The sequence below is a fragment of the Borostomias antarcticus genome (assembly GCF_949987555.1).
Source record: "Borostomias antarcticus genome assembly, chromosome: 24".
Lineage (NCBI taxonomy): Eukaryota > Metazoa > Chordata > Actinopteri > Stomiiformes > Stomiidae > Borostomias > Borostomias antarcticus.
The window spans coordinates 5374438-5389541 of NC_140257.1; the positions used below are offsets into that span (position 1 = coordinate 5374438).

The following is a 15104-nucleotide window of genomic DNA, read 5'->3' on the forward strand; positions in this document are numbered from 1 at the left end:
TTTTCTGATCCAAACATTTAGAAGAAGGTTCTACAATATGGTGGCTCAACCAGACGCTGGATGCACATGTGCTCAACACACAGAGGAGTAGAGGAGGTCATAATGATGGTACTCTAACAGGTGTGAGCAGTAGCATATGGAGATAGTCAACGCTCAAAGATAAATGAAACTTCTCCTTCTCCAGACTGAGAGACTGCTCATAGCTGCTGAGGCTGAGCAGGTCTTGCTAGTCTTTCTGCAGCAGTCTTTTGTAGTCCTCCTGGTTGAAGTCCACGGAGCACAAGTCTATGAACACGCCCCAGACTCCCAAACACAAGCACAATCCGTTGACACACACACACACACACACGCAAACACACACAAGAACACAAACACTCGCGATCACTTATCATGTGGTCAGTGCAGATGGAATGACACCACGAAGCAGTTATATATGTCATAATAATAATAATAACAATTATTATTATTATTATTATTGTTATTGTTGTTATTATTATTATTGCTATTAAATCTTGGAGGAGATTAGCTTGTTCTGTCATCTTGCATCTGGCCTAAAGACAGGTTGGATGTGCACTCAGCTACTCCAGCCAATCCCACTGAGCCTACAGTACATTCATTCCTGAGTTCCAACAAGGCCCAACCTTTACCCAGCCTGCTTTTCGCTCCGCATAACCCTCTGGGAACCCTCCACTGGAAACTGTTTGGAAAAGGGCACTTTCAAAAATATTTCACAAAAGAAAAGTTGATCCAGGCACTCAAAATAAATATCCGTGAGGTAAGTGGTAATGTTAAAAAGACTTTAATATATCGGGCTTACATGAGTCGACCTTGTCGGTCTTCATCAGGACATTCAACAATACTTGGCAGGAGATTAGATGAACCTCACGTCTAACTTCACAAATGGTCAGTGGACTGTACTTCTAGCGCTGCACTTCTAGCGCTTTTATCCAAATGCAAAGTGCCAGCCTACTCATTGGGAGCAATGTGGGGCTCAGTGTCTTGCCCAAGGACACTTCGCCATGTGGACAGGAAGAGCCGGGATTCGAACCACCGACCCTACGATCATTGGACGACCCGCTCTACCTCCTGAGCCACAACCGCCCATCACTGTCGTCACACCAGAACCTGCCCAGTGTGGATGTTGGTATTTCCTCAGAACGCCGTTTGGCTCTGTCATTTCTTGACCAAGCCCAAACAATTCTCTATGGAGGCTGATCTGGAGTGAAACAGAATGTGAGCTCGCGAGATCAGGTTGGTCTCACGAGGCTAACCTTTACCAGTCTACACACACACACACGCACACGCACACACACACACACGCGCTCACCATCGTCGTCAGCAGAGTTTATGCATGGTAACGAGCCCAGTCCTCAGCGGTTCTAATCATAATGAATACACAGCATCTGCCTTAATAACCACGGCCTCCCGCCCGCTTGCTCTGATTGAATTTCCCGTCCCTAATGGCCCTTAATCAGACGTTAGATACCACTTAACCCTCCGCTGCCCAGCGAGACACCCCACACACCCTAGTATCTGAGAGTGCATCTGCTCAGTTTAACCCTCCGCTGCCCAGCGAGACACCCCACACACCCTAGTATCTGAGAGTGCATATCTGCTCAGTTTTTAAAACAATCGGTAAGTGTATTTTGCACTCATTTAGGCATCTTTTTTAGACAACGGCGAACGACAAAGGAAAACGCAAAATAAAGCAAATGAAACAGGTGGAACCCGTGACAGGACAACTAGAATGCTGTTTTTCGCACGGCATTGACGTGGGGACAGATCAAAGACACGTGAGCCAATCACATCGCGGCCTGCGCTCATTCTGCCTGTCGGTGAAGCGCAACACTCCAGAGGTTCTGAAGTACGAACATTAAACATTCCTGTTCTGTTCAAAAGGGAGTTTAAATAGAACCATGTGTGAGGCTCTATTCCATTCTCCATTCTCTGGCCCTTTTCCCCACACAGACAACAAAAACCTCTATGGACTTTTCATCTGGTGACGATGGTGACACCATGGCTCTTATACTGTAGGAACTATCCCATGTCAATCTGTAAACGTCTTTCATTCAGTTCTGCCATCGGCCTGGCTTTGCGGAGACAGGCACACATGAGTCAGGCAGCGGGGTGCATTGTGGGACGCAGGAAGTCAGTGGTTGAGAGTTCTGAATTAGTCGGGCTTCTGACAGTGAAGGGATTGTTTTAGGGGGAGATTCTGGAGGACAGTGGAGGCAAAGAAAAGTGTGGTCATCCTGAAGATATTAGATCTGCACACAGGCATGCAAGAGCACGCGCTCGCACACACACACACACACACACACACACACGCAAACACACACACATTCTAACAAAGAGAAATGTGTGTTTCTATACTGTATAGTACAATTAACGTACTATAATGTATGTCTTAGCTGTGGTCTTTGCTATGGCTCAACACAAATAGTAGATGGGCCCAGAGGAACGCTGTGTAAACAACCCCAGAAGGCAGTGAGGCGTCACGCGTGAGGGAGGTGTCTCTCTCAGGTGAAGCAGAGATAAATGAGAACGACAGGTGAGTTGAAGCAAAGGTCACAGCAGACAAATGAAGCGGGCGGAGGGTCGCTGAGCATGAACAAACTGGCAAACTCAGTTCCCCGGTGAAGCCAGGACTTCAGGAGGAATGCTCGCCGTTTCCTGACGACGCTGGGAGCTCCTGTTGTGAGATTTAGGACGCTCGACGCAGCCTCCAACATTCACATCACCATATTTCTTCACTGATCCTCTAAGACAAATATACAGTATAGAAACACTCGTTTCTCTTTGCTAGAATGTGTGTGTGTGTGTGTGTGTGTGTGTACAGTATGTGTGTGTATGCGTGTGTGTACAGTATGTGTGTTTGTTTGCGTGTGTGTGTGCAGATCTAATATCTTCAGGATGACCACACTAGCACATACAGCAATAAAGAATAACGTTCTCTGTCCGGTTCCTTTAGGCAGGTTCCACGTAGATAACTCCCCTAGAAAGGTTCCCCTAAGGTCCTCAGCTTCTGGGCAGTTTCTCCAGTACCTTATTTTAAAACTGATGACTTCAATATGTGCTACTCTTGTGTGCTCAGAAGCCCTGTGGTCTCGGTATATTTAGACACTAGAACTTAACTTGGAGAGGGTCAACATTCAGCAAGAGTCCTATTTATGTTGGAGCTGTGCATGTCTTAAACATCTAGCTCTAGGCAACTTTGAGATGAGGATCTGAGGAGTTCAAACAGAGACAGCATTGTTAGGCCGAGAAGCAGGAACTGTTTGAGTGTGACGGCAGCGGCCATTTTGACTTCATGTAGATGATACGTTTTGTCATGCAACTGCTCACTGTAGCAAATTGATGGTAGCAGATGTCATCTATTAGCATCAACCAGCACCCATGTGCTGCCACCATGTATGATACTAGAAGATACACTGAACACATCCACAACGAAACACACTGAAACAATGAGTTCAGAGCACCATGAAGAAACACCTGCCATGTTTGAATTATTAACACAGTAAAGGTTGAGGGGGCGAGAGCCCCGACACTGACTCCAATTTCCGAAGGGGGCGGAGCCTGTAGCTAGAGGCTAGGCTCACTGCCCACCAACAACACAGGAAGCAGCTGTCTATGACCTCAGTCTGTTGTTTTGATCAGGTTATCATCATGAAAACCTCTGGCCCATTCAGACAGAGCTGCAGTCCCCAAAGCTGCAAATGTATAAGTCTCTGTCCAGGTCTTTACACCAGCACTGTGTTCAACTGTAGGTTAATTTGCCGTGCTCAGAGTTTCACACAGTGGTCACTGGTGGATCCAGAATGCAGCTGGAGGGTGTCTCCTCGCTGACGTGGGAGAGAGCTGGAAGATACTAGCGTTCATTCTTTAATAGGATGTGGGTGAAAAGGCACAGGCAAACCTCTCCGATTACAGAGAATCAGTGGAAAAGTTGTTTGGTGAATCATAATAATAGGCCTTGGTGGTTATGTTTTCACTAAAGAGAGATAATACTCCTTAACAACACATTCATATCGTTGGTTTAGGTTTCTGTCAGAAACCCAAACAGTAACTCGGTACTTAATAGCCCCTCTAAACAAGCTTATAGTGCTCATTTTCATATAACACTTTTACGACAGCTCCCTGCAGGTGTTACATGACACTTCCGAAGGGGGTGTTACTACCTTAGCTACAACCCCCTGAGACAAATAACACAGTCAACCAAACTTGGGATAACCGCCTTCGTCAAACCTCTTTATTATCGTCCTACTGGAATGTAGACTTTCTCAGGTGCTGTCTGGCGGCACACCGTCCAACGTGCTACTGACACCTACTGTGAGCAGCCCTCTGGTCACCCTGGGTCAATACGCACCACGTAGACACTTTCAATTAGTGCCACAGTGAAACTCTTGAGGTAGAATTCCACAGCTACTGTGAATCTGAACTTCTGCCAGTGATGTGCTCAGAGCAAAGTGAGCTGCAGTGATGTTGAAATCTTTGTAGAATCATTGGCTGATCCATTATTTGTTATGCCCGAAATATGAACTGCTGAATCATCGATATACGTATTTGCCTGTAATCTTCTCGCTCTGAACCTGTCTGAACGGTTCCTTGGGCTTGGTTTCAAAATCGTTGGTTACACAACCGGAGTGACTCGCACGGCGCCCCGAGGGCGTCACGGTCCAGAACCATCCCTGGACGGATCTACAGCCCGCTGGAGGCAGCGCCACGCCCCGATCCAGGGTGGATTCAAAAGTAAACGCCTTAGAAGTCAAATAAGAAGGAGTGCCTCTGCTGGGGGAGGGGGGGGGGGGATAGACCCCTCCCCGCTATGTGTTGTGTACTGTACAAATAGTGTCATTGGACAAATATTTGAGTGGACTATTTCAGACTAGTTCATTAGCAACGCGCTGATGACACACACACGACCGGATAATATTCAGACGAAATTCCAAAGAATGAGGTGTTGAAGAGGTGTGTGCATGAGTCACCATCTCTCACCTTATTACTCCATTATACTGCGCATCATGAAGTGTGAATAAACATCACCGACACCATGTGAAGATCGATGAACGAGCTAATGACCGAGCTTTCTGTTCAGATCAATGCAGCTCTTGTGATTTCTCTTATGATTTCTCTTGTGATTTCTCTTGTGAATTCTCTTATGATTTCTCTTGTGATTTCTCTTGTGAATTCTCTTGTGATTTCTCTTGTGATTTCTCTTGTGATTTCTCTTGTGATTTCTCTTGTGATTTCTCTCGTGATTTCTCCGAGCTACGATTGAACGTTCTGCTCCATTTTGCTCAGCACCGAAGCCAAGTCAAACGGGGGATGAAAATAATAACCTTTCCTTTGGAAGGAGGTTGGAGCACAACATTTTAAAGGTCTTAAAAAGCTTTTAACAAACCGTTAATGTGGAAATCCCACTCACTGCTTAAAGCCAACAGCCCTTAAAACTATATGGAATGTATGTAGCAACTCTTCCAGAATGTTCGGTCTCTTCCAGAATGTTCCGTGGGCGCAGGGAGTTACTTTTAGAACTGTGGAAATGGAGAAAACAGGTGCTTACGCTTCAAGCCTTGACCATGAGCATTTCAAAGGGATCATTAGTTCTGGCTGCTTCCAGCAGGGTCTCCATGCTGCCGCAAACAACTGGGTGAACAGTATTTTGACCCAGGCTTAGCTTTTGCTGTTGCTATGGCTAAAATATTACCCTAGGTAAGCTGCCATGCAATATCATAACCCAAGCATGTGCAGCTGTGTAAGTTCAATGCCCTGGCTACAGCTACGTAACAACAGCCTTAAAAACTATATTCCTGACATGTAAATGTTTATATCTTTATATCTTCACGTCTACGTGATTCGAATTTCAGCATCTTATCCTTGGCAACAAGGACAGGTTGAGAACTCTGGGAGGTGAAGAAGTGTTTGGTTTCAAGACTGAAACATGAAATAACAGAAAACAAACAAGCTACCTCCCCCCAACTAACACACAAACATGCTCCTCCTGTACGCAAGAACCAGCAACTTGTTTGGTGAAAGATTTCAAAAACCCCTTTGAAAACCCCACGGCTTTGAAGTGAAAAAGAAAACCCTGTCCTGCTTTCCTGTTTGGACTGATGTGCTTCTGCCTCCATTCTCCTCTTCTGGGAGAATGTTCCTGGAGAGGCGGCCATCTTGTTTTTCTCTCTCATACCAATTAGTCATTTTGAATGAAGAGGCGCTTTCATGCTGGTTTTGGGGTTTGGAGAACAAAACGACGGCCCACAAGCCTAGGCTGTAATCGCAGATGTGCTTGCTGGACAAGTTCCTTGTTTTCTCTGTATGGAGTCACATATGCAGAGTACACAGTCAAATAAATTAGGTTGTTGTTTTTTCTTTTCGTCAGGCATTTGGGGTGCACCACATGTAGCCTACAATAGAAACCAGATTAAGATCGGGCGTTTAGCCCGAGTTCACCAACCAGGGTGTGTACTTTCAATGAGTGACTAGGACTGAGGTGTGTGTGTATGTGTCAGTCTGGACAGTGGGTGTGTGTGTGCGTGTGTCTGGCCAGTGGGTGTGTGCGTGTGTGCACGTGTGTGTGTGTGTGTGTCTGTATATGCGTGTGTGTGTCTGGATAGTGTGTGTGTGTGCAGCGCACACAGCAGTGACAGCTTGGTGACTGCCTGGGCCAGTCGTGTGTGTGTTAAGAGTGTGTATCGCAGTAGTAGCTGGTGTAGAGAGTGTGTGAGATGGGAAAGGCCAGTGACACATTAACTGATCCCCGCTGTGACATGTCTGAATCAGAGGTCTGTATTGGCACAGTGGCCAGATCTCCCTGGGCTCTCCCTCTCCCTCTCCATCAACATGGTTAATGAATACAGCCTCCATGGTTAATAAGTGATAAAGCAGTCTTGTACTTTTCTCTGAAGTGATTCGGAAAACTTTGAGCAGACACTGTACTTAGCAGACATGTTTCTGCGGTCCGTAGTCCTGTATTTTATGAAGTTATCATATGACAGAGATGGCACGGCAACAGATGCTCTGGTTACAATTAGAAGAAGGGGAAGATGAACTGATTTTCTGCTGAACAAGGACGATATTTTAACTCTCTACTTGTCTCTGAGCCAAATTCCAGTTGGAGTCCTCCATCGGTGTTTCTCAGTGTCTCTGAGACCAGAGTTGTTGGACTTGGTCCCTGATGAGCTCATTGTGTGAACTACTGTACGGCAGAGCGTGCGTTGGCTGTACCGGTCGACCACTCAACCCTGTTAAGATGACGACACTCCCCTCGCTAAGCAACCTGCTGGCCCCTCACACACACACACACACACACTCCCTGACCTGCTTTCTCCTCCTCTGCCCCGGGAATGTGTGTATGTGTCTATGAGTGTGTGTGTGTGTGTGTGTGTGGGAGGGGGGAATGGGGGGGGTACATGCGTGTGTGCTTGTTTGTTTGTGTACGTGTGTGTGTGTGTGTGTGTGTGTGTGTGTGTGTGTGTGTGTGGGTACATGCTTGTGTGTTTGTTTGTGTACGTGCGTGTGTGTGTGTGTGTGTGTGTACGTGCTTGTGTGTGTGTGTGTGTGTGTGTGGGTACATGCTTGTGTGTTTGTTTGTGTACGTGCGTGTGTGTGTGTGTACGTGCGTGTGTGTGTGTGGGTACATGTGTGTGTGTGTGTTTGTTGGTTTGTGTACATGCATGTGTGTGTTTGTGTGTGTGTACGTGCGTGTGTGTTGGTGTGTACGTGCATGTGTGGTTGTGTGTGTGTACGTGTGTGTGTGTGTGTGAGGGTACATGTGTGTGTGTGTTTGTTGGTTTGTGTACATGCGTGTGTGTGTGTGTGTGTGTGTGTACGTGTGTGTGTGTGTGTGTTAGGCTGGCAGCCGGGGCCAGGGTGGCCATGTGCGGCCCAGCTGGGGTCCCTGGCCCAGTGAGCAGAGTGGTCTCCGAGGGCGGGCGCAGGAGAAGGGGGCGGGCACAGGAGAAGGGGGCGGCGGCCACAACATAAATACTGGCTTCCCTCTCTGGCTCTCTTCTAGCAGGAACAACAGGCTCCCTTGTTGTAGAAAGGTCATTATAGCGCTGTGTGCTGAAACTGTGAATTTGGCTGTCAGTGAGCACACACTAAGCTCCGCCCCTTTCTAATGTTTCCAGACCTCAAAGGTGGTCTAGGGTCGAGACGAGTCTCGCTCTCAAATCACTGGTTGTGTAGGTGCAGCTAAAAAAAGAAACGCCTTCTAATTTCTCAGCACAGGACTTCTTTTGAGCTCTTTAAGCATCTCAAAAACATTTGATTTCTGGCTAATCAAGTATGTTGGTGTAAATAAATTGCTTATTTTGTCTCTGGGCGGTTTTATTCAGTCAGCAGTGAGAAACTGGGATCTGTTCCAGCCCTCATCATCTGATGGCTCTATAGGATCTCTGGAGGTTAGTCAAGCGACTGAGTGAGACTGAATAAGATGTGCTGATGATGTCGGCAGCTAAGCTGTTGAAGAACGGGGGGCTAAATGGTGAGTGTTCAAATAATCCGTCGTTCCAGCGGTTGTTCTACCTGACCGGACCCCGGTAGCCCCCCCTCACCCCCCCCCCCTCACAGCCCCCCACCACCAGCAACTGACCCCATGAAACTACTGGTACTGCTGTTACCACGGTAACTTCAAGAAGCAACGCCCCGGCATGCAACACACCATTTGAAAAGAGTGGATAATATAATATGTGAAGCAGCAAGCCCTATATTCATGAATTTAGCTCAGCGATAGCGGGATACGAGCACGCACGGCAAAAACAACGAAGCAAGTATCTTTCCAGTGAATCATGCGCGATGTTTTGAATTAAGACTGCGCCTCGCATGGCTCCTTTGACCAACAACCAGACGAAAACAAACGGATCGCTCATCCGCTGACATTCCTGTAGTCCCTACAAGGCTAAAACACAGCCAGGAAGCAGCGTGAGTGCTAATTAGCGAAGTCGCTGCAAACCAACTCTGAGCGAAAATAAGTATGTCAACTTCCCAACAATTTGCTCTTCCTGCCTTGTACGGTCGAGGGACTTTGTGTGCACAGAGGCGGGGCTTCAGCGGACAGGAAGCGCTTTCCATCTCATTTGCTTTGCGCCCTACTTCCCTTCCCTTGACTGACATCATAGCTTCAAACGCTCATGAAAATCAAGCCGGGCCTTCAGACCAGTCAGTCCCTGGACGTGGGTGTGTGTGCGTGTGTGTGTGTGTGTGTACGTGTGTGTGTGTGTGTGCGCGTGTGTGTGAGTGCCCAGACAACAGGTCATAGTCAGCACCCAGTCAGTCCCTGTACGTGCGTGTGTGTGTGCGTGTGTGTGTGTGTGTGTGTGTGTGTGTACGTGTGTGTGTACGTGTGTGCGTGTGTGTGTGTGTGTGTGTGTGTGTGTGTGTGCGCGTGTGTGTGAGTGCCCAGACAACAGGTCATAGTCAGCACCCAGTCAGTCGCCCGTTGCTCGACAGTTAATGTGAGGAAAAGTCAGTCTGTATCTTGGACCACTGGTCATCATCCACTGTGGATTCTGTTTTGGGAATATTATCTGTGTTTTGCAGACATTAACCGTTGATAATTCAGTCGGCAGGCGTTTCCAGATAAAGACATCTACAAGGTCGTTCAACGTCTCTCTTTTCACCCCAGGACTGTTCGGTCCTGTATCATGTTATGTTTAGGAACACGCCAACAGCTCAGGGCTGTTAGTAATCTGACTAAAAATGTTGCACAAAACTACACACAGAGAAAATGGACGTTCTGCTGATCGCTATGATTCACTGGAGTGTGTTATCCTCTAAAACGCCATGATTTTCTTTTTGGTGTTATGCCAAGATACACTGATTGCCTGCATCAATTTCTCCTCAATAAATCTTAACAGGTTTGAGGTTTGGGCTGTTCCTAACGGCGTGTGTGAAACGTCTGTCCAGGAAGTTGTGTTGAATCGTTCATCTGGTGGGAAAGGGTCATGGAATGGGACGAGGAATTCTTTGTAGGACGAGGAAATAATTAGTGGAAATGGACATTTGTTTTTGTTTGTGTGTGTGTGTGTGTGTGTGTGTGTGTGTGTGTGTGTGTGTGTGTGTGTGTGTGTGTGTGTGTGTGTGTGTGTGTGTGTGTGTGTGTGTGAATGTCTGCATCTAGCTGGAGAGAGAGATACATTTAGAACACCTGGTTGTGGATAAGTGGCTAAAAGATAGTAGCAAGAAAGGCACAAAAATACTCACAAATTACTGAGAGAAAATGTACACCTACAGTACATGAATAATTCATTATTGTATGAGATATAGAACAAAGAACTAAGACGAAACTACAAACCAGCCACCAAAAAACTACCATTCCCTTCTACGTCAATCACACCTCACATTCACTTCAAACAGGAGAAATGGTGTCTTAAAACTACTGTGTATGAAGACAAGGTTAATACAACACGGTTCTGCTCACTAGCTCTCTCGCTGCTGACGGACACCTGGTCACACAACATCAATCTAACAAGGTGACATTGAGACACTTTAATGGCTGTTTTTAATTGACCGGTTCGACTGTCCGGACATGAAGACCAGCAGGAGACCAAGGGATCAGTGTCAAAAGGCCATTTTAAACGCCATCGTATATTGATGAATTTGAAACAGTGCATATAAAAATAGGAAATGGTGTGAGAAGTGATTATAGTTGTAGCGCTCTCCGTGCAGTCTACCCCAGAGAGATGTGTTTTCATAGGAGTATTAAACGTTGAAAGCAGCAGGCAGGGGTAGAGCTGAAGATTTGCAGAGCAAGGAACCTGACCCAGTAGACAAATATCTGGTTCCTGACGTACAGCCTGGAACTCAGGTCACACTCGGTTTTTTTTCCCCGTTCTCCAAAAACGTCTGACCCTCATCGTGAAAGCCATACATCGTTCAGCTGAACCTTAACATGTACTTCTACGTCTCTGCGTTAACAACCAACACGCTCACAACCAACTGTCACACAAACAGCCCAACAGTATCGGCAAGAAAGTCAATGCAGTTTGCAGCGTCCAATCAAGGGAAGTGGAGCTACAGACCGACTAGGAATGAATAGCTGCACATGTGGGTTTCAGCCAGGGTGTCAGAGGTTAAGAAGTCTCCGAGCCCTGCGGAATGTTAACAGCGAAGCAGGAAGCAGGGTCTTTTCACAAAGCCCAAGGAAGGAGGATGGAGAAAAAGAGAGGAGCCAGATTGTTTCTCTAAAGTTCGGCCAGGCAGGAACCCGCCTATACCTACATAATCACCACCGAGGTCTCTGAACTGAGTTCCCAGAGGGGGGAAGTAGTTTGTATTCTGACACCATTACTACCTCACAACAGCAAGCAGAAACACACAGGCGGATAGAAGTTGCCAGTGAGCACAGGTTTAGAATCGGCATATCTCCTCAGAAGCTACACAAAAAACAAACATCGATAGGCCCTCCCTATCCGAATGACACAGAGACCCACATCATGATTTCTTAATCAGGAATTAACCTAGAACATGAACCTGACCTATAACATACTATAAAAGACTTAACAAGAACATTCAAGGGCCCTTCTTGGTGTTTGGGACGTGTAGGATTGTCCTAAATCTAAATGGTCCAGCACTCCTATATCTGAGAATGTCGGTTGTGAAGCCCTTGGTAATGTAAACAGTCACGGTTCAATCAGCACAAAGGAAATGCAGGATTGGGTGTTTAATTTTTCACTGCCACAGCTGCTCTGCTGCCCTATATACTGTCTGGCACAGATCCAACATGTCTGCTAACCCCAACCCTTGAGTAGGTGTTATTTCAGGAGGGGAGTAAAACGTTTTAAATGAGCCAGCAGACATTTTTCACCTGAAGCCGTGCTGTCTAGGAGGTTTTATTTTTTATTTTTTTCACGTTTGGTAAAGCTAGGCGCTCTTTAATGAATGAGGAAATCTGATACAAACCTCGTAAAAGTGAGTTGAGTCAAGAGCTTTGTTTTCGTATGGAACGTATTCGATCACAAAACACATGACCCATATCAGGAGCAGTCCTTTAAAATACCCCCCCACCCACCCACACACACACACACACACACACACATATACACTCACTCTCTCCAACAAAAGCCAACCCTTTTACAAAGGAAAAAATCACTCCAAACTTTAATACCCACTTTTATGCCTTTGTAATGAATTCAAGAACTTGGATGCATAAAGAAGCTGCAGACTAGGAGTTTTTTTTATCAAGAGCAGCCCCCCCCTCCCCCCCCCCCCCCCCCTCTAGCACAGCTGGGTAGAGGACCGGGGGCCGAGCATAAAACCACCAAATCTGCAAGGTCTTTAAATTCCATCTCGCTGCTCCACACGGCTCACGTTTCACTCCTGAACAGGCCGGGGAAAAGAGAGGAACTTTACAGTCAAAACACAACGACTGCAGTTATTTATTGTCATAACAAGATTATAACATAATAATTGGGTTTACTGTTGTGGTAACGCTATCAAGGTTCATTATTAGGTCCGCTAATGATAAATGCAGACAGCCGAGGGGCTGTGGGAGAAGCCAGCAAAGTATTGCCTGCAAGAATACAATGTTTCCCAGAATGGATGTTCTTATTGATGAACGTTTTTGTGGCGAACTAGATCAGTTTCAGGACATTCTCTGCATGGTGTAGCTGGTGGTGGCCATACTAGTCTAGCTGATCTCAGAGCAGCCCTAGAGGACGAAACCTCAACCCACTGCCATCAGAGAGAGAGAGAGAGCGGTGACTTCAACGAGATAGTGTCACTGGTGACACGTCAGGTAAGCTGGCTCGATGCAGATTGGTGGAGGGAAGTAGGGAAGTAAGTCCGCCCGCCCGCCCACAGCCTAGCTAGTTCAAATAAACACAAGCCCATTCAACCGACAGTGCTGATAGATACGGACTGTCTGACTTGGCTGTGTCAACAAAGAGCAACCGGCAAGAGACTACCAGAGCTGAGCCGGGGGTCTGCCTGCCCTACAGGACCAGCTATTAGGGGAAGGGGGACATTATCTCACCCATCAGTAGTGACTTACAATACAATGACAAGTGTTGACTGCTTGGCCAGTGTCCCAACACTAAAATGAACAAGCAAGCTTTAAATATATTGCTTTAATGTCTCGACTGAAATGAAATAAATACACACTTATATTTGAACAAATAGAATCCAGTCTCATTTTGATTGAATACTATTCTGACTAAAAAGCGTCCATAGCCTACTGAACAAACCACGCAGTCCAGTCGTCTGCAGGGGGAGAATGTCTACATCCAGTCTACATTTTCTGTTCACATTAATTTGGCACACAACCTTTGTTGGTTGGAAGAGTTTTCCTCCTCGTTAAATGTTCCTTCCTTTAAGACTGGGGCCTTTGTTTGGGCTCAGATTAAATGTGAGATATAAAGGCGGGCAGGCAGATATTTGAGACTATTGTGTGAGCTTGCCTGCTTCTGGCAGGAAGAGAATATTCTGTCTTTAAGTCCTCTGGAACTTAAGCTCTCTCACTACTCTCCTGCTGTCCACATGCGACTAAGATGTCCACTAACTCCCTCTACTTTTCAACCATTTCCCCTTGTGGATAATCTATCTATCTATCTATCTATCTATCTATCTATCTATCTATCTATCTATCTATCTATCTATCTATCTATCTATCTATCTATCTCTGTCTGTCTGTCTGTCTGTCTGTCTGTCTGGCTGTCTGTCTGTCTGTCTGTCTGTCTGTCTGTCTGTCTGTCTGTCTGTCTGTCTGTCTCTGTCTGCCTGTCTGTCTGTCTACTTTTTCAGTTGGTTACTAATGATAACAGTCTCTAAAGTTCGACAGGAACAGGTTTTGAAATCGTTTTGAACAATTCCCTCCCACGTAAACTACGATGCGTGAGGATGAGGATAGTCAACTGTCACGCAAACTATAACCGCTTTTGGGGAAGAGCCAGGTTCCCATCAACACTCAGGTGCGGCCTGCCAGCATCATCAGAGAGGGGGGAGAGGGGTCCATCATCAGAGAGGGGGGAGAGGGGTTGTCCATCATCAGAGAGGGGGGAGAGGGGTTGTCCATCATCAGAGAGGGGGGAGAGGGGTTGTCACGGAGGTTTCACAAACCCACCATCATCAAGCACTTTGTGGTTTCAACAGTATTTCATTAAGTACAGTTACTTCACTTTGTGTCGTAAATCATGTTTTCACCAAACCATTGTTTGACAAACATATCCCATTGTTTCAGCAAATAGCTAGATACAGAACACGCTTTGATTGGGACAATGATACGGAAATAAGACGTGTTATCATAATGAGCAAATCCTAATTGGGAGTTTGTTATGGCGGTAGTGGGATGATCGATCAACAAGTGGCAACTGCATCTTCTGGACTGCGCCTCCCCCACTGGCTGACCTATATGTTCTCGTATCTATTATTAGCTTTACAGGACCTCTTCTTGGAGGAAACGAGAAAAAAGGTGGGGAAATACCACAGGTCTGCTGGGAACGACCCCAAACCCGCTTGGTTTCACACACCAAATGTGCCAGTGACCTTCTGAAATAAATTGCAGACTCAATACAGTGCCTATTGTAGGCTAATCAAATGCATGACCAATTGTTGAGCATAAGGGATTCCTTTTAAGTGTGCTGTAAGATACGATGGACATGTTTGCAATTGTCAAGAACAATTTGCCTGTTGTTGTGAGTTCTGTAAAACCTTTACAGTGCGATCCATATGGCTATTCTGAATGCGTCTGGAAGTGTAGGCTATAGGCAACTTACCTCAATGAAAAAATTGTCCATCGCCCTTGTTATGTTAATCCGCTCGGATCACTGTATGCAAATCTCGCATCCAACTCATGTGTCCCGTGTCCAGAGCAAAGGGATCAGCAAGAGTTTTTAGTCCATGATGAAGACGAGCTCCTAATAGTTTCGGGACAAGGAGGAGGACAAATGTGATGTGAAAGCTGCCTTTGTTCAAATGGATAACAGTTCTAGCAAAAACACCATATCCTTAAAAGCTTTTGAGAGCGATAGGTATATGCCTGGTCCAAATCGCAACTAGTCCTGCTGCGCTGGAGCAATTCGCGTCAGACCCCGATGCTGTGCGCCGGGCACTGGGCCGGCCGGTCATGCACACATTGGTAAATAGTCAAACGTGCTCAAGTAAAG

The 15104-nt window shown here is 46.3% G+C and overlaps 1 protein-coding gene across 1 annotated transcript in view; it reads right to left on the reverse strand.

Moving 5' to 3' along the window:
* The window catches only part of myo10 (myosin X), a 109923-nt gene extending 95141 nt beyond the window's left edge, over nucleotides 1-14782 (reverse strand). The window contains 1 exon segment of the mRNA XM_084457845.1: nucleotides 14715-14782. Within this exon segment, the coding sequence (XP_084313971.1) occupies nucleotides 14715-14735 (21 nt within the window). The 5' untranslated portion in view covers nucleotides 14736-14782.
* Nucleotides 14783-15104: the final 322 nt, after the last annotated feature.